At 26.7% G+C, this 20,580-nt stretch overlaps 2 protein-coding genes across 2 annotated transcripts; one reads left to right on the top strand and one right to left on the bottom strand.

Moving 5' to 3' along the window:
* Positions 1 to 301: 301 nt before the first annotated feature.
* Positions 302 to 7,749, top strand: LOC130668161 (dual specificity protein phosphatase MPK-4). The gene is made up of 2 exons (XM_057470295.1): positions 302 to 941; positions 2,577 to 7,749. The coding sequence occupies exon 2, from the start codon at positions 2,588 to 2,590 to the stop codon at positions 3,638 to 3,640; it is 1,053 nt and encodes a 350-aa protein (XP_057326278.1). The 5' UTR covers positions 302 to 941; positions 2,577 to 2,587; the 3' UTR covers positions 3,641 to 7,749.
* A 629-nt stretch (positions 7,750 to 8,378) lies between these two features.
* On the bottom strand, positions 8,379 to 18,541 carry LOC130668163 (paired mesoderm homeobox protein 2-like). The gene is made up of 5 exons (XM_057470296.1): positions 18,303 to 18,541; positions 15,743 to 16,510; positions 15,439 to 15,549; positions 14,536 to 14,708; positions 8,379 to 9,561 (listed from the first exon to the last, which is right to left on the bottom strand). The coding sequence occupies exons 2-5, from the start codon at positions 15,756 to 15,758 to the stop codon at positions 9,154 to 9,156; spliced, it is 708 nt and encodes a 235-aa protein (XP_057326279.1). The 5' UTR covers positions 15,759 to 16,510; positions 18,303 to 18,541; the 3' UTR covers positions 8,379 to 9,153.
* Between the last annotated feature and the right edge of the window lie 2,039 nt (positions 18,542 to 20,580).

The raw sequence follows: 20,580 nt of genomic DNA, 5'->3' as shown, positions 1-20,580 counted from the left end.
TAATAGTTGTAAAGAAAAAATATGATCAGAAGGAATAATTAACTCTAATAAATTAACCCGTCAAATAGTTTTCGTGTTATTTAAGAAATAAATTTGAAAGTTAAATTTTTTTCTATACATGGGTAATTTTGATAACAAAATAACAAACTGTTAATTTTAATTCACCATAAAATTAACAAATTTTTACCCTGACCACTGGGGTTTGAATATTTTTTATATTTACCGCTGAACAAAACAGCGCCGCCTATAAAACATGCAGAGTTTGTCACATTTATACATGGTATGTATGTGTACGTGTATACATATATTAACCTCTATGTATGAAAGAAAAGAAACATAAATTTATAAACACCTGTAGTAGAACTGTTTAGTGCGTTGTTGTTTGTTGTTTATGTGAAAATATTTGTAGAAAGAAACTAAAAAGTTATTTATTGATTGACGTTTCACTATTTAATCGTTTATTAAAAAAAAAAGTTACCTACTTTGTATTTTTAATTGATAATTGAAGATACAAAAAAAATTGTTAAACTATTTTTTAAATCTTAACTTGTATTGTTTTATATATGTATATATAACTATCGATATAAGATTGACATAAACAAATTTTTAACCAAAATTATTTTGTGGGAGTTGATATTTATAAATAGTATAGACAATCAATAGTTATTTAAAGACTTATTTTTAAGTTATCGACTAATGAATAGAGGATTGGAATCCTAAGTGACCCAGAACGATGTAAAATAAACACGAAAAAATGCTTGACATCAAGTTTCTATTAATATATTTAATTAAAAGAAAAATTTTATAATACTTGTTATTTTTAAAATATAAATTTTATTTGAAGACTGGTTTAATAATAAAAAAAAAAAGTTTGTTAGTTATATGTGATAAAAAAATTTGTTCTTTTGAATATTTAATCTTTGAAAAAAAATCTACATAAGGTAATAATTAAATTTGTTAATAAATCTATGAAACAAAGATTAGGGTGGTCGTAAAAAATTAAATTTTCTTAGGCGCCCGATAAAAAACTTCTTTATAGTGAAAAAATACCTGGGGAATTTGGTTTCTGTTTTTAAAGTAAAAAGAACACGTGCCTCAGGACGATCAAAGTTCATTTTTCGATACAGTTGAGGTTTTTTTTAAATATCTAATAAAATATGCAGATTAAAGAAAAAAATCATGGGAACAATTTTGTAGGAAATTAAATTCTTGACAAAAAAGGTCATGTTCATTTTTTTTATAAAATGTGTATTTACGAAGATATTTTTAAAAAACTTTTTTAGATCTTATCAATTGAGAATTTAAAGAATTACGGCTGTTAGAAATAACGTTTTTTCTTAAATATAGACAACTTCGTAACTTGTCAAATCCCTGATTAAAAATACTCATTCAAAAGTATTGAAAATTATTTAAATTCTTTCAATTCATACGGAGATTTGGAAAAATGTTAAATGGAATTGAAATTTCGATCATTTGAATACTTTATAATTCTTATAATGGAATTCAAAAGTATTGAAAAGAATTCAATCTTTCATTATTTTAGAAAGAAATTCAGAAAGATTCGAAAATGTGAATTCATTTTAATTTATTTCAATTCAAGTCATAACTCGAAATATGGAACTATTTTAGTATTGAGAAAGATTCAGAAAAATTGAAAATTCTCAATTTCTTTAAATTCTTTTCAATCCTACACTCGATCCGAAATATGGAACTATTTCGGTATTGAGGGAAATTCAGAAAAATTGAAAAATGTCGATTCATTTGAATTTTTTTAAATCCCACACGTGACCCGAAATGTGAAATTATTTTGTTATTGAGAAGTATTCAGAAAGATTGAAAATGTAAATTTATTTGAATCCTTTTCAATCCAACTCTTAACCCGAAATATGGAACTATTTTGGTATTGAGGAAGATTTAGAAAAATTGAAAACTGTCAATTTATTCGAATTTTTTTCAATGCTACTCGTAACTCTAAAATTCGAAACTTTTTTGTTATTGACGAGGATTCAGAAAGATTAAAAATATTATCAATTTATTCGAATCTTTGGAAGTTTAGAAATTCTGATATTATTTTTAGATTCAATATAATTGAAAAGTATTAATTTTATGTCCAGATGAAAACCTTGTGGAATAGGATTTATTCAAAAGTATTCAATTCTCATCTTTTTCAATACTTTTCAATGAGTATTTTTAATCAGGGATATCAATCATTAATGCTTGTTATAATTTCTATATACTTAGAAAAATGTTATTTTCAAAATTTGTAATCCTTAAAACGCTCAATTCATAAGATCTAAAAGAAGTTTTTTTAAAATATCTTCATAAATACACATGTTATAAAAAAAATGAACATGACCTTCTTTGTCAAGAATTTAATTTCCTACAAAATTGTTCCTATGATTTTTTTCTTTAATCTGCATATTTCATGAGATAAAAACCAAATTCCCCACTTATTTTTTTACTAAAAAGAATTTTTTTATGGTGCGCCTGAGAAAATTTAATTTTCAAGGACCACCCTAATAAGGAATTACTAAAACAAGACAAAATTAATGAAACGTTATGATTATTTATTACAGAACAATAAAAAATGGCAAACGATCATACAAATGAATTGACACGAGAAGATTTTGATGCTGGACCATCAAGTTACGATGAAATAGAAGCAAATTTATACCTTGGAAATCTTACAGCTGCCACAGACATAAAATGGTTAAAAGATACTAAAATAACTCATATACTTACAGTTGACTCATGTCCATTACCTAGACAAATAGAACTACTTCCTAATATTAATTTGAAGTTTATTAAAATAACGGACATGCCACGAGAAGATATTTTGACATTTTTTGAAGATACGTATAATTTTATCGACAATGCATTACAAGATGATAAAAAAATTTTAGTTCATTGTTATTTTGGTGTATCAAGATCAGCAACATTAGTAATTGCTTATATTATGAAAAAATATAAAATGACTTACGAAGATGCTTATGAATTAGTCAAATCAAAAAGACGTTTTGTTGGTCCTAATCCTGGTTTTATAGCCCAGTTAAAATTATATGAAAAAATGGGTTATACTATTGATCATGATAATGTTGAGTTTAAAATGTATCGTCTGCAAATAGCAGCTGATAATGTACGTAAAGCTAAAATTCTTCCTTCAAATTTTATAGATTTAATAAAACCAGATCCAGCATTAACGACTGTCCGTCCAGAACCAACTGTCTACCGTTGTAAAAGATGTCGAAGAGTAGTAGCTAGTGTCAGCAATTTATTACCACATTTACCACATGAACGTCAAATTTGGCGATATGTCAGTACAAAAAAACGTGATGAAACATCATCTAAACAAATGCAAACATTAGCTAAAATTGAAAAAGATAAAAAAGACAGTGCTAGTAATTCAGCAGAAGTGTGTAATAAAACTTATTTTATAGAACCATTGGCATGGATGCGAGATATTTTACATAATGTTGAAGGAAAATTAAACTGTCCAAAATGTGAAACCAAACTTGGTTCTTTTAGTTGGGTATCTGGTTCTCAATGTCCTTGTGGTGCAAAAATTGCACCAGCATTTTATTTAGTTCCATCCAAAGTTGACTGGAGTAATGCTGTACAAAATGTTTTAGTAACTATTTAATAATACATAAGTAACAAAACCAATTATGTATATATATATATACCTTAGGGTGCGTCATTTCGGAGCAACATTTTTTTTTTAAGTGCATGTGGAAAAAATCATAGTTCAACACAAAAAAAAAAAAATTTTTCGCGCAAGAAAAAAAATTCTGTTGAGTACAGACCTAGCTCATTAAAAATTTTGATGTCCCATTTAAATAACACGGGAAAATTTTTTTTATTTAACTGAGTATTTTTACCTCGTTAACAAATCGATAGATCGAATAAACTAATACATAATTTTGTAGGAAATTGAACGCTCTACGAAAAAGGTCTCTTATCATTTTTTGATAAATCCATCTGTTCAAAATGTATTAGAACTCGGAGTAAAGTTGGAGATCTTTTTACTTTTCCGGCGAAACCATCAGACTTATCACAAATGTTACAGAATCTTTTTTGTTGACAATTTTATTCTCTACAAATTATCATCAGTAAAATTTTTTCAAATTCCGCATTGTTTACTAGTTACTTTCATTTCAATTTCAAGCTCTTAAAAAAGTAGTGTTCTGATCGATTTCAAGTGCTCGACATTGAAATGAAAATAACTAGTAAAAAATGCGGAATTTGAAAAAACTTTACTGATAATAATTTGTAGAGGACAAAATTGCCAACAAAAAAGACTCTACAACATTTTGTGATAAATTTGATAGTTTCGCCGGAAAAGTAAAAAGATCTCCAGCTTTACTTCGAGCTCTAATAAATTTTGAACAGATGGATTTATCAAAAAATGATAAGAGACCTTTTTTGTAGAGCGTTCAACTCTCTACAAAAATATGTATTAGTCTATTCGATCTATTGATTTGTTAACCAGTTAAAAATACTCGAAGTTAAAAAAAAAATTTTCCCGTGTTATTTAAATGGGAAATCGAATTTTTGAATGAGCTAGGTCTGTAATCGACATACAATTTTTTTTCTTGCGCGAAAATTTTTTTTTTGTGTTGAACTATGATTTTTTCCACATGCACTTAAAAAAAAAAATGTTGCTCCGAAATGTCGCACTCTAATATACATGTGTGTGTATAATAATTTAATTTAAATCAAAATTTTATGCAACTTACAAGACTTTAAATATATATAAATCATAACAATATATTCTAACCTTGTGCCAAAGTCTAATAACGTTGTAATATTTAATAATATATTATACTTTAATTTAAAACTCTTATCTTCCATCTTTCATTCATTTAAATTACAAGATTGATAACAGTATTTATGTGCCAATAATTTATTTATACACTTAATGTTTATAATTATCTTTATAACGATAATTATGCACAATTTTATATATAAAATTATATTTACACATTTTAATCTAATATGATGCTGTGTTGTCTTTAACAATTAATGAGTTTTGAAATTAACTAGATCTTTAATTACTAAACGACTGCTCGAGTGTAAATATTTAATTCGTGTCAACTATTAAATAAATTTTTAGTAAACTGATTTATTCGAAAAAAATACTTCCTGACTGCAGCGTATTTGTTTTTTTAATATTCGTCTTGAAAGTTTTTTTTCTTCATTTTTTTTTTTTTTTTTTCATATTTTATTATTAACATTAAAAACAATAAAATTTTTTTTTTATTTCAATTTTTGTAATTATTCACTGTAAGAAAGTGGGAATTAATTTGGAGTGAATATGGATTTTATTTTAATCCGACTTCGCTCCGTCACTCTGAGTTCCGGATTAAAAAAAAAAAACACTCCTCAGGAGTAAATATCCGCATGAAAAAAATTCGTTCTGAAAATGTTCCAAGAAAGTTCGTAACCGTGAACTTCCAAATTTAAGACAATTCTAAACTTTGAGTAGATCATTTTTGTAACTTTGAAAACATTCAAGAGTAAAAATAATTTTTCATGATACCAGCATCGAAACTTGAAGTTTCATTGCCTCTTTAGCCTGTCGAAACAAGCTAATTTCAAGCCGATGCTGCAAATAACTGCTAGCGAATTCGTAATTCAAAAATACCTTCATACAGCGGGAAGAAACACAATTGTTTCTGCCCGGTGTCGGTTATATTTAATGTTCATCTGCAGCCTTATTACTCTCATTTGTTTACTTGTCACTTCAGTTTACTCATTTCATTTTTTAAGTGACAGTTTTGATTAACCAAATAAAATTAATAAAAAATGAGTGAAAATAATATTATTGTCTTATTTACTATTTAATAAGTGACTGTAAATCACATATTTCTCATTCTTTAACAGTTCTCCGCATTATCGGCTTGAAATTAACTTGTTTTTTACTGGCTGCTGACACTGAATCTTCAAGTTTCGATGCAGGTAATCATGAAATATATGGTGTGTGACTCAGGATAAAGCACGATTTCAGACTGTGGGTGATGTCACCCTAGTCTGAAATCGTCTTGTTTCATACCTTGTCACACAATATACTATTTCAATTAAGTATTGTCAGGAATATTTTTATGAATTTTTTAAGCAATAATAATTTGACTAAGAAGTTTTACTGGTTTCAAGAAAATTAAAAAAAAAAAGACTTTCAAACCAATTATAAACGTTTTTTGATTTTAAAAACCCTTTAAAAACCAAGTCTAGAGATTAAAAATTCTTCTACTCTTGAATTTTTTTTTAAGTTCCAAAAATGTCAACTAAAAGTTCGGAATTGTCTCAAATTTGGAAGTTTACTGCTATAAATTTTTTTTTAACCATTTTTGGAGCCAACTTTTTTTAGACGGGTACGGAATTTTGAACTTACCGTTAAGAAAATCGAAGATTCGAATGGTTTTATTGGCAATCGAAAGGTCTTGTCAGCCAGGCCTTTGTTCGAGAGATATCGCGGGAAAAAGAAATAGTACAAAACGATTTTTTCCAAAATCATAGTTGGTTAATTCTAGGGGTATGCGAATAGTATTCGAATCGAATAGTGACATTCGACTCGAAATTCGAATCAAATATTCGAATTATTCGTATGGCCAAATTGCACTTTTTTTCACAACAGTGGTTTTTCAGTCAAATTTTTATTATTTTAATGATGAGTTCCAATGAAGATTCCAATTAAGTCAAATAACTCGAACAAGATAACTTTTTTATCGAAATCGATTAGTTTGAGAGCAAAGGATAATTATTTGAACTATTCGAATAATTCGAATATTAGTAAACACCCCTAGTTAATTCATTTGAGATATCGTTTACGTTAGAATTGCACGGAGAGAAATTTAAGGAACCGTTCCTAGTACGTTTATGAAATATCATCCCATACCGTTATGGTAATGATCACTTGGAACTATGGGATATAGGCCCATACTTTCTGGGAAAAGTTACCATAAGTATGAGAACAATTCTCATCATTATCTTAACAGTTCCCATATCGCATGTGAAAGAATTGTGGTAATCGTTCCCATTATACTATGGTTAACGTTACTACAATATTTATGGTAATGGTTCCTATAATATATATGGGTGCCGTTCCTATAATCAACATTTCAAAAAAACCGGTTACCATGCATTATGGGAATCCATTCCCATAATATATTGTAATTGTTACCATAAATTTCTCTCCGTGTGTAGAAATAAAAATTCACCAGATTTTTCTTGGATAGCACATAATGTAATAGATCAAATGTTTTCTGAGGAGCTCGAAAACAGCAAGAAATATTGGAACTGGCCTGTAGAGTCAACTGCTTTCCAGATCTTTCTTTAGTGGAGTGATTTCGGACTTATGTGGATTTTATTTTAATTTGGATCCACTTCGATTCAGATTATCAATGTTAAACTTCCTTTCGGAGTGAATTTCACTCCAAAGGGATCAAACAAATAAACGACCATCATTTTGTAATCACTCTGGATTGAACCCGCGTTCACCCGGCAAATTTTTTACAGTGTACACATGAAATATTGAAAAAACATCAAGACACTTCACTTTTTTGTTTAATCATGTCAAATTTTTTTCATTCATTTATTTTCTTTTTTTTTGAATGGATCTACATATAAAAGAACAGAAAAATCTGATAAAATATTTGAGGATTTACAAATGAGTATTATCCTTAAAGAACTAATCCAGCATCAATGTTTAGAGAATTAAAAAAATTTTAATGTTTGTAATTTCAAAATATGATAAATAAAAAAAAAAAATAATAATTTATAAACAAATTCGTAAATTTATTTATCTACTGTCAAATTTATTTCCTAAAAGAAAAAAGTAAGAACCAAAAAAAATAAATAAAATATTTTTAGAATTACAAATGAAATTTAATTTATCAATCAAGATTTTTTAAGTGATACCTATATAACACACAATTTTTCTTATTATCTTAATAGCAGTTTATTAATTAATTACCCTGTTCAATATTTTATAAAATTTACAAACTATAAAAACTACATCGTATTTTAAGTAAAATAACCCATGTAAAAAAAAATGTTCGAAAAATATACGAAAAATGTTCGAAGCTCAAACATCGAAACGTGACACAACTATGAGTGTGAATGTAGCAGACATCAGACAAATTTAAAATTATGAATAGAGTAAATAATTAAAAAAAAAATATTTATAAAAACTGCACTTACTAATTTAAAAATTTTTTAAATGCGCATTTTTTTAAATTTAATTTTATTAATTATTTACTCTATTTATTTATAATTTTAAATTTGTCTGATGTCTGCTACATTCACACTCATGACACAACTTCGTATATTTTTCGAACATTCAATGATTTGATTTTATTTTGTTCAGAAAATTTTGTATGAAAAACTGATTATTTTTTTTTTTTTTTTTCGAACTTTTAATTTCTCAAATTTTCAGATTTTTTCAAACTAGAGGAGAAAGAAAATTTTTGTACATTTTAATTTCCGAGATTTTGATATTATTTTTCTTAAAACGAATTTTAAACAATGTTTTAATATTTTAGAAAAATAGACTCCGGAAAATCCGAGAAAATCCATATACGAAATGTGTTCGAAAAATATTAAAAAATTGTTTAAAATTGGTTGAAAAAATTTTCGAAGATTTTTAAGCAAAATTATATCAACGTCTCAGAAATTAACAATTATAAAAATTTTCTTACTTCTCTAGATTGAAAAAATCGGAAAAATTGAAAAACTAAAAGTTCGAAAAAAAAAAAAATACAAAAGTTTCTTATGAAAATTTTCGAAGCGAAAATAATCAAATCATTGAATGTTCGAAAAATATATGAAATTGTATCATGTTTCGATGTTGGAGCTTCGAACATTTTTTTTTTTACACGGGAAATGTGAATAGTATTTATTTTATTTTTAACATTATGTATATTTGTAATAAAAGTTAGTACGGAAAAAAGTAAATAAAACTGATCAAGTTTAAAACTAGACGGCCAAAAACAATGCATCTATCTTATTTATTTTATTAATCACATGATTATTCTGATAACAATTATATAATTTAAAAAAAAATTCTTTGGCATCTTTGCTCAATCTAACAACAATACAATGAATTTTTAATTTAGGCACTTTTTTATTATTTAATTTTATAAAAATACTAATAAGTCACATACTGGCATGCATGGCAGAATAAGTTGCACCGTAAGGATGACTTCTTAATCTAAGACTACTCAACCCATTCATTGAAGCTCCCTCAATACTTCCATGAACTTCTGACTGATGATACGATGGAAAGCTCACATTACTCAGATTCCCATTTACAAAACCATGACAACTTGCAGTTGTTTGTACTGCAGCATAATGTTGAGATGATCTCCAGTACTCGCTGTAAGAGTATTGAGGCACTTGAGGAGGAGATTGTAAGCCATCTGATGTATTTTCATGAGTATATGCTATCCTTATTGGTCTTAATGGCAAAGTAGTTTCGATATCTCGTGTTGAAGAAGCACCTCTACTTAATGCGGAACTTCTTTCATTTCTTCGGAATTTAGCTCGCCGATTTTGGAACCAAACCTGATAAAAATTAATTTTATTTTTTAACATTTAAGAATTGATACACAGTAACAAACAAATCGTCAAAGTGTAAAAAAAAGCGTGAGTTAAAATTCTGAGTGTTGAATTTTTAACACTGTTGTGTGTCAATTTAACAAACAGTATTTATCTTGTTTGAACTGTCACAATCGATTAATTTTTTAACACACAAAAATGTTACTTTATACGAAAGTAACACTTTTTATGTGTTACTGTCAAATCAACACACAAAATATCTTAAAAATAATCTTGACCATGACAAAATATTCTTAAAAAATTTTAAGTAAAATGACACTTTTTAAATGTAAATTTATCATACAGTTTGTGTAGATTCGTTTAAGTTACACACAGAGAGTGTTAAATTTACAACCAGTCATACGTTAAGGACATTGCCTCTGTTGTTTTTACGCGGGAAGTACTACTGATTGTATACCCGAGCTATTGTTATGATCTGCCGGCATTTATAATTATTCGTGTCATTTTATTATTTTAATTTCAATTATTATGCCGCAAATATTAGTGTTAATTTTTTGATTAAATAGTGTAAATCGAGTTTAACTTAAAAGATTAAGAATAAAACAAAAAAACTTTGTCAATAAAAAATGACTTATAAAAGCTAATTACAATGAGTTTTTATTAATAACGAATCTAAAATTTTTTTGAATAAATTTTAAGGACGTTTATATTTATGTTGTGCTATAGCAATGTTAATAAATGATATTACTTATATATAATAATTATTATTATTATTTTAGTGCTGAAGAAAAAATAATCTACATTTGTTTGATTTATTTCAACTTTAATATTAAATAGTGTAAAAAATATATTTAAGAAGTGTCCATAAGTATCACAACATCGATTATCAAATTTAACACTCTTTAAGTGTTACAAATAACATATAAGTGTGTAAAAGTTGAACGTTCGATCTTCAAGAATTTAGACACTCATATGTGTTACTTTTAATATTCACAAGTGTAATTTTTTCCATACAAACGACGTATGTTAAAATAACATATAAATAAGTGTTTTACACACGGCAAGTGTCAATTTTGACGAATCCTTTTTTACTGTGTAATATTTGTCTCATTGAGTTAGATAAATATGTTTTTTTATAAACAATTATATAACAAAAATATTGATAGACGAAAAAAAAAAATGTATTTGTAGGCAAAAAAAACTTTTTTTTTCTTATTTTTAAAAGAAAGGAAGAAGAAACGGATACGAGCGGAAGACGGGACAGCGTGACGGCTCCTGGCAGTCGGATAGAACTCAGAGACGTTCATGTAACGGTGAGATGGCATTTGTGACTAAAGAACGAGAGCAAGTAGAAGAACAAGTTATAGTAGAAATCGAAAAATAGAAGAAAAAGAGAGAGAGAGAAAGAGCGCCAAAGAGATAATATTATAGAAGAAAGAGATAGTATGATGAGTCAAAGGAAGAAGGGTAGCCGCACACGTGCTGGACTCGACACGCTATTGAACGCATGTGCTTTCTGGAGTTGCCGGCAAGCTAATCATAGCTGCTTGCCTGACAACCTGTCTCCTCAGATTTTCTGCTTAGCTATCCGCGACCTCCGAATCTTTCACAGCTAACTTACGACATAACACGACAACGTTCGCGTCACGCATAAGCGCGAACGATTCCCGAATTTCAAACCTTACATCGTATGCGCGTTCCAAAACGTTTTTGGATATCATCTTTTTTTTTTTTTTTTATACCAACATTCTGGAATTTTCTTAAGAATTTTTAAATTATTTGACAAATTGTCATATGCTAACAAAAATGTTTTGACTACTCTGTCTTCATGATTAATGTTTCTTATACATAGATTTTCTTTTTTAGAATAATTCAAACTTTGTTTTAGACGATTAGTTAAATCATAATATTTTGATTTATTAATTGTTACATCGCGAAATTTTGTTTATATATTTTATTTTAAAAAAAGTGAAATGTGAGTTAGTATTTAAACTCGAAGTATTCTTTATGTCAATTTAATAAATTCTCACTTAGATTTTAATCAAGACGTGCGATTTTTGTCTTTAAATGTTGAAAATCGATTTGTTTTTTAAAATTTATTCTTTTTGGATACATTTAAAAAAATATGGCGGTCATAAAAAATAAATATTTGGTAAATTAAAAAATAATTTGATATCCTTTATACGATTTCATTAACAATCGGAATTTCGTAGAGATTGAGAAGCTGAATTAGCCAATTTATAGGTCAAAATAGCTAAGGTACTTTGTTGGACTTTATCACGTAAAAGTCTTGCACAGAGATTTCAGCGGTCTGCTAGTACAGACTTTTTACTTTTAAAACTCCCATAATTTTGTGGGCTTCACTTTTACAAGCCAAATCAGGTGAAAGCAAACTTTTATATTATTATAATATTACGAGCAACCTGCAGTCACTACGTGACTGCCCAAATATCATTACTAAATTTATAAAATACGCAGAAAAAAAGGATTTTTTGCCGCAACAAAATTTTAATTTGCACCAACAAATTTTATGCATTATCAATTAAATACAAAAATTGTCTTGGGGCGAGTAAAGATTTTTTGTGTCAATGAATCCTTTTTTTTTCTATGCACACTTTTTTGGCTTTGAGAAGCTTCCTAAAACCACAAGGGAGTATAAAAATCTGTCACTTTGAAATAAGTTACGTGATATAAATAATATAGATATATTCAATGACATTCAGTGATATTTAGTGACAGAATAATTAAAGTATTAATTTATTTAAAGAAAATAAATACGATCGTCTTTTTTCTCGCGTAATTTAAATGTAATTCGAATGATATAGATAAATCTATTTATCTGAATACTTGTCAATTAAAAAGAGTTTAAATTATGAAAAGGCAAAAATTCAAGTCAAGACCTATCTAATGATACCAATTTCAAAAACATTAACTAATTCTATTATATGAATCGTTGATTTGAGAAACCCCATAAGTCAAGAAAACAAAATTTTTGAGGAAACACAAAAAAATTTTTTTGGAAAAACTTGACATTAAAATAATGAATAAATAATTGAATACAATAATGTTAGCTGAAACTCAGAAATTACAAAAAATTACAATTAATTTAAACATTTTAATTAGTTATATAACAGTCAACAATAAAACATTTGAAATTAATTTCCCAAAAATGCGCGAATTTTAAATAAAAAAAAAAAAAAATTATTTCTGTAAAACTAAAACTGCATACGTTTGTTTGAGTCATTGACTTATGGGGTTTCTCAATTAAATGAAATCGCTGTCACCTCGTTAATTTTTTTTTAAACGCTGATTTGATGCATATTTTGATTGATTTCTATGCAGGGACATCCAAAGAGCCCAAAAATGCAAAAAACCCAATTTCGTAAAAAACATGACTTATGGGGATTCTCAAATAAACGATTTAATAGCTATGGCGGGAACGAAATTTTCCTTATTCTCTTAATAATATAGATTATTATTAATCTATGTCATATAACAAATTAGTTAGACGGCCTGAATTTTTTATATTTTTGTCTAGTCGTTTTGTAAATCAGGTAAGAGGAGGGGGGAAATTTCATATCATTAAATTTTATTAACAGTTAAATTAATGAAACCGTATTGTAAAGTTATTGATCATAAGCTCTTGTGCGATACTAAAGATGTAATTTGATTTTTACAAAATTATTTTTTAACAAATCGCAACATAAACTGACAATTTATTTTTATAAAAATTGATTCCCACTAAGTTTTTGAAAAATGTATTTTATCTCGATGTAATATTCTATTATAATTGATAAAATATTTAAAAAATATGAATTATACTTTCAATGGAAATAATTAACAAGTACCCAACTGATCTTATAAGTTCCATAATGAAACTATAAATAAATATAATTAATTAAAATATGTATACTAAATTTTAAAAAATTACAACCAATCTATATTATTAAGAGAATAAGGAAAATTTTGTTCCCGTCATATATATATAATAGAATTGGTTAATGTTATTAAATTTGGTATCAATAGAAAGATTTTGACTTGAATTTGTGTCTTTTCATACTTTAAACGCTTTTTTTATTGCCAAGTTTCGAGATAAACAAATTTATCTAAATTATTTGAATAACATTTAAATTACGCGGGAAAAAAAGACAATCCTATTCATTTTTTTAAAATAAATAAATATTTTAATTATTCTGTCACTAAATATGTCTGAATATATATAACTATTATATATGTAATTAAGTGCAAATTCAAAAAATTTAATTTGGTGTCAGTGAAAAAAAAATATATTAGACGATTAATAAAAAAAATTTTGACCGTGTGCACACGGTCTACCTGTAGATTTATTTTTCAAGAACCTCATGATTATACAATCATCGAAATCAATAAGTTTCCGAGTTAATGATGAAATTGGTCTCATTAAATTTCAATTATAATAGAAATAAGCAAAAGATTCTAGTTGATTTTACAGTAGAGATTTTAATAAACAGTTGAATTCAAATCATATTTTATAAATTTGGCAACAATATTGGGCAGTCACGTAGGTTGCTCATAATTGTTATTATATTAATATAATTATTGTAATTTCAATTAACATTTTAAATTATAATTTAATTGACTTGATACTGTAATGGGATTTGTCGTTGATTCTTTAAAGAAAAACGATTATATGAATTATCATTTTTTTGACGATTAAATTTTCATAAAAAATATTTAACAAAGTTTACCGTTTATAAATTATTAAATTTAACATTGACATTTTAATCATGAAAAAAACGTTGGAATTATAAAGTAATTATTTTTAAAATAGGTTTCATTATTATTATTTTTTTATTATATTTGCTTCCACAGCTACTCCGTATCGCTAATCCAGCTGTATTAACGAATTAATATTAATGTATATTGTTATAAAAACAGAACTTTAATTCTAAAGTACATTCTTATTACAATACTATCTAAAAAATGTTTTTTTTTCTTTACCTGTACTCTAGCTTCAGATAAAGATACTCTCGTCGCAAGTTCTTCTCTCACAAAAGCATCAGGATAATGTGTTCTCTCAAAAACTCTCTCAAGAGCAGCCAGTTGTTGGGCTGAAAATGTTGTTCTGCTTCGTCTAGGTCTTCTACCTCCACCAGAGACTCCTTCATTGCAATCTTATTAATTTAGAAATATTTAATGGTATTATTATTAATTAAACCATCGTTAATTATTATCATTACTATTACGATCATGTCAATTCTTTTATTTTTTTATTTATTTAAATTTTAAAGTTTGGTAACAAATTATGGGGCAAAAGAATAAGAAAGACACTAATGATGATACCGAAGTTAGCCGACGTCTAATAATTTTTGGATTCTTTTTTAAGCAAGAAATCATAAAAAAAAACTATTTCAAAAAATTGCACTTATAGTCTTTTAAATTTTCTACATGTGCATATTTTTAGTTTTTTTTTTTTTCTTCAAATTTAACTGTTAAAAAAAAATCAAAAAATTTTTAATTGTCTGCTATCTTCAGGATCGTACTCTAATGCCCTTAATTTAAGGCTAATATATGTATAAATATGTATTAATACAGAGAGAGAGAGAGGCGAGAACACTCAACGCGCTGACTGGGGGAAGTCGAGTGCAAAAAGGATCTAAATTCTTGATCTGGTGTTGTATCACGATACAGACAACCTACCAGTAAAGGATAGATGCGTAATTCTTGAATGAATCTACTGTACTTGAGCAATCATCAAAGCGGTATGATTTAAACAGCATGACGTTCTTGAAATGCATCATTACGATTAAATCAAACGCTTTGGCGTCTTTAACTAAATACATCATTTGTCAAATGTATATATGATATTTAATTACTATTATATATAATACAAATAATAATTACCTAAATGATGATTAGAAGTGGATAAAAGTCTTGAAACAGTAAAATCCTGGGGAACGTGAGAATTGGCCACTTGAGAAATAATCATTGACTCATTTGGTGTATTATCATTATCTGGATGTAACATTCTTTTTTATTATGTTTATCTTTACATTTAATTTAACGTCACTAATCACTATATAAATTTATTTTAATAAATTTATTATTTACAATATATATATGTATATATATTTATAACTATTAATTAACGTTTAATTAATAAATTAATAATATTATTTAATAATTTATATATTTGAATTATATTTACTTGTAAAGTAAGACATTTAAAAAATAGACTACATTGACACGTTTACTAGCCTACTGTTTCACATTGCCACCTTTTATAAGATAGTCTGTTATCAGAGCTTTTTTTTTTTCTTATGTAAAACCACAATTGTATTTCGTGCTCGCAACGAAATTATCCATTAATTATGCAAACGCAAATAATTCGTCAAGACATGCAAACACATATACCTAATAATAATGTAAGTACTATATACCTATACACACGGCTGTTCAAAACGACCTAAATTAAATTATTTCTCAGTCAATGTGTCGCATTTTATATACATGTATATAATTTGTACTTCACTGCTAATCGAATCATTTAAATTATAAATTAAATGCTACACTAGCTAAATTAATGTGAAAATTATAAGGAAAATATACGAGTATAAATTGATACAAGTTGATGAAGAGCAAACGAGAAATTAATCTTCGTAAATTGTTTTATGCGAGCCGTGTGTATAGGGAGGCAAGATGCCAACTGACTTGCAGAGTTAAGACGTACTTAAAGGTCTAACATTTTCTGTCTCTTATTTTCTTCATATGTCTCTTTTCTTCTTCTTCTTCTTCTTCTTCTTGTTCTTCATCTTCTTCGTTTCTTCGTCTTCATCTTGAAAACTTTTCTTGTGCAATTTTATGAGTGAAATAGAACGATTAAATAGTAGGTGGAGATTATGTACTAAGCTCCACCCTTATTAATCAGTCATTGGTAACTTTGTTTTTATCTGGGCGGCATACTGGCTTTTATTAACTGCAATAATAAACAATTTATTATTTTAGTGATTTATTTCTCTGTAATTGATGACTGGAAATACGTTGTAAACTTAGGTCGTAACTAGAATTACATTGTAAAATACAGTAAGTACACGGAAAAAAATAAACTTGAAAAATTAGTATTTGAAATTATAACCCGAAACCTGCACGGTAAAAAAGGATTCGTCAAAATTGACACTTGCCGTGTGTAAAACGGTAGATTTATATGTTATTTTAACATACGTCGTTTGTATGAAAAAAGTTACACTTGTGAATATTAAAAGTAACACATATGAGTGTCTGAATTCTCGAAGATCGAACCTTCAACTTTTACACACTTATATGTTATTTGTAACACTTAAAGAGTGTTAAAGTTGATAATCGATGTTGTGATACTTATGGACACTTCTTAAATATATTTTTTACACTATTTAATATTAAAGTTGAAATCAATCAAACAAATGTAGATTATTTTTTCTTCAGCAGTAAAATAATAATAATTATTATTATATCTAGTAATATCATTTATTAACATTGCCATAGCACAACATAAATATAAACGTCCTTAAAGTTTATTCAAAAAAATTTTAGATTCGTTATTAATAAAAACTCATTGTAATTAGCTTTTACAAGTCATTTTTTATTGATAAAGTTTTTTTGTTTTATTCTTAATCTTTTAAGTTCAACTCGATTTACACTATTTAATCAAAAAATTAACACTAATGTTTGCTGCATAATAATTGAAATTAAAATAATAAAATGACACGAATAATGATAAATGCCGGCTGATCATTACAAATAGCTCGGGTATACAATCAGTAGTACTTCCCGCGTAAAAACAACAGAGGCAAGGTCCTTAACGTATGACTGGATGTAAATTTAACACTCTCTGTGTGTAACTTGAACGAATCTACACAAACTGTATGTTAAATTTACATTTAAAAAGTGTCATTTTACTTAAAATTTTCCAAGAATATTTTTTCATGGTCGAGATTATTTTTAAGATATTTTGTGTGTTGATTTGACAGTAACATATAAAAAGTGTTACTTTCGTATAAAGTAACATTTTTGTGCGTTAAAAAATCAATCGATTACGACAGTTCAAACAAGATAAATACTGTTTGTTAAATTGACACACAAAAGTGTTAAAAATTCAACGCTCAGAATTTTAACGCACACTTTTTTTTACACTTTGACGATTCGTTTTTTACTGTGTTAATTGGAATTCATGAATTCATGAATAATTTGATTAATTTATTAACTTAAAAAGATGAATGTTGAACGTTTCGGCGATTTTTGGGTTCTTTTATAAACGTTTAATAAGATTTTATAATGAAAATTTCTAAGACAAAACATATCGAATGGTATAGAGATATTACTTCTTCTATTCATGCACCAAAATAATTCTATAAATTAATAATTTAATAATTTTTCATAATATATGAGTTGAAAGTGTACACAGGAGAAAATTTTTTAGTGAAAATTACTCTGTAATTCATTAAATCAAGCCAAGGTCGTTCCGAATTTTTTCGAGAAATTATTTTTTATTTCAATTCTCAATCTTTTTTGTTAAAAAATTAACATCGCTATACTGAGAAAAAAATTTTCTTCTGACAACTAAATTTTAGTTATGACAACAAAATGATTCGATTGCCCATTGCCAATCATATATTTGGTTGTTTTGATTAAATATTTTATAATCCACCAATAAAACGGATTTTTAGAAACTATAAAATATTTAGTAAAAATAATTACGCGTTAAGTAGCAAACATAAAATTAAATTGATTACCTGTTGAGCTTATAAAGTAGTCATTATGAAATATATAAGTGAGCCTCAGAAATTAGTTATTAATAATAATTAAATATTATTTTAAAATGACAGAATACTTATTTAATAACTCAATAAATGCATATTTAGAAAAATAATTTATTGTATTGACAGGTACTTTTTTTTGTACTATGACAATAATTGTTCAGGGAAACATTAATATTAAACATTAATATGATAATGTATTATCTCTCCGCCAATTATCATCGGCGAACTCGTCCAATACATGCTTCAAGTTCGGAATATAAAACTTCTGAAAAAAGTTTCTTACCAGGGACACTACAAGTGGTGGGCGCGATCTAGTGGCGAGCACCGAACTATACCCGTTGCTGTTGGCTAGCATAGTGACAACTGCCTTTTCTGATGGTAAATTTTCATTAGATCCAAATATATATATTTATTAACTTAGAACAAATAAATATATTTATTCTAAATGAATATATTTTTTTGTGTCTAAGTAATATTTATTAGAGTTAATACGATGAAACTTTGCTTTAATATTTTGGTTTGTTAGCACTATTAAATAATTTAGTTGTCTAAGGTAAAGTACCCAGTACTTGAACACTTCTAAAATTGACTTTTAGAATTGTTGTTATACAAAATCCGTATATATATTATGAGTAATATGCCCATGTTATAATTATTCAATGATACAGTAATTGATTACTGTAAGTTTTTTCAATTATAGCTCAAAAAAATTATATATTTTTTAACTTTAAAGTTGACATGTCGAGAATAGGCGATAGATACTAATTTTTTCATGAAAAAGATACTATACCGTAAGCCGAATAATCAGTAAAAAAAACGGTATATCATCATTTTAAGTAAAAAAAATTATACCACCCAATGAAATAGTCTTTTCTAAATACTATATATTTTTTGCAAAGACATAAACTAAAATTTTTATATTAAATTTTAGCGTCTAACTATACCTCCCAATGTTCAAACCGGTACCCAAAACTTGAACGAGATAGCGTCACATGTTCAAGTATTGGGTCCATGTTATTTTCATGGCAGCAGTAGGTGAACAGCGTAAAATTTATTCTAGTGCAATAACAAATAATTTAATTTAATTATTTATTTTTTAAAAAAGATATACGAAAATAGAGTATAAGTGATTTATCAACAGTTAGTGTAATAATTTAAGTGATTTCGTGTGAAAACGTGTCTATTTCATCAAAATAAATTTTTATTATTTTCTAACCATAAAAAGTTCCCAACATATAGGTAAGATGAAAATTGCGAATAACATTTATCTGTTAATAAAAAATAATCCGTGACAATTAGTAAAATTTACAATAAAGTTTGTTAAATCCATACACTGAGAAAAAAATTTTCTCCTGACAACTAAATTTTAGTTATGACAACAAAATGATTTGATTGCCCATTGCCAATCATATATTTGGTTGTTTTAACTAAATATTTTATAAGCCACCAACAAAACAAATTATTAGAAACTATAAAATATTTAGTAAAGATAATTACGCGTTTAGTAGCGAGCATAAAATCAAATTGATTACATGTAGAGCTTATAAAGTAGTCATAATGAAATATATGAATGATCCTTAGAGAATGAGTTATTATTAGTAATATAGGATACCCCTATATTACTTTCAAAAAATGGTAATCAGCACTCTGCTAATTTACAGTAGATAAACCGTTCTTATAAGTGCTTTAAGTTGGGAATATAATAATTCTGAAATAAGTTCTTACCAGGGACACTACAACTGGTAGGCGCGATCTAGTGGCGAGTACCGAACTACTTCCGCTGCTGCTACCTAGCACCATAACTTTTAAATCAATAATCATTAGGTTCAAATATATATTTATTAACCTCAAACAAATACATATATATATTTATTCTGAATGAATCTATTTTTTTGTGTCTTAGTAATATTTATTAGAGTTAATATAATAATATTTTGCTTGAATATTTGGATTTGTTGGCACTATAAAATAGTTTAGTTGTCCATTAAATAAATATTTTCTTAACTTTACCAAATGATTTTATTATCTTAGAGAGAGAAATATTGATGTCAACCAAATAGAGTCTATTAATTCATTTGTTAAAAATGACAAAATAGATTATATTGACGTAATGAAATTTAGTTGTCCCAAATAAATATCAGTTTAACAGAATTTAACAAAACCGATTTAATTGCCCGAAGAGAAATTTTTTCTCAGTGTATGTACGGGCAAAATTGAATATATGTTTCATATATGCGGCATATATTCAAAT

This window comes from Microplitis mediator, chromosome 5, assembly GCF_029852145.1.
Source record: "Microplitis mediator isolate UGA2020A chromosome 5, iyMicMedi2.1, whole genome shotgun sequence".
Taxonomy (NCBI): domain Eukaryota; kingdom Metazoa; phylum Arthropoda; class Insecta; order Hymenoptera; family Braconidae; genus Microplitis; species Microplitis mediator.
This window is presented reverse-complemented; position numbering and strand designations above follow the sequence as displayed.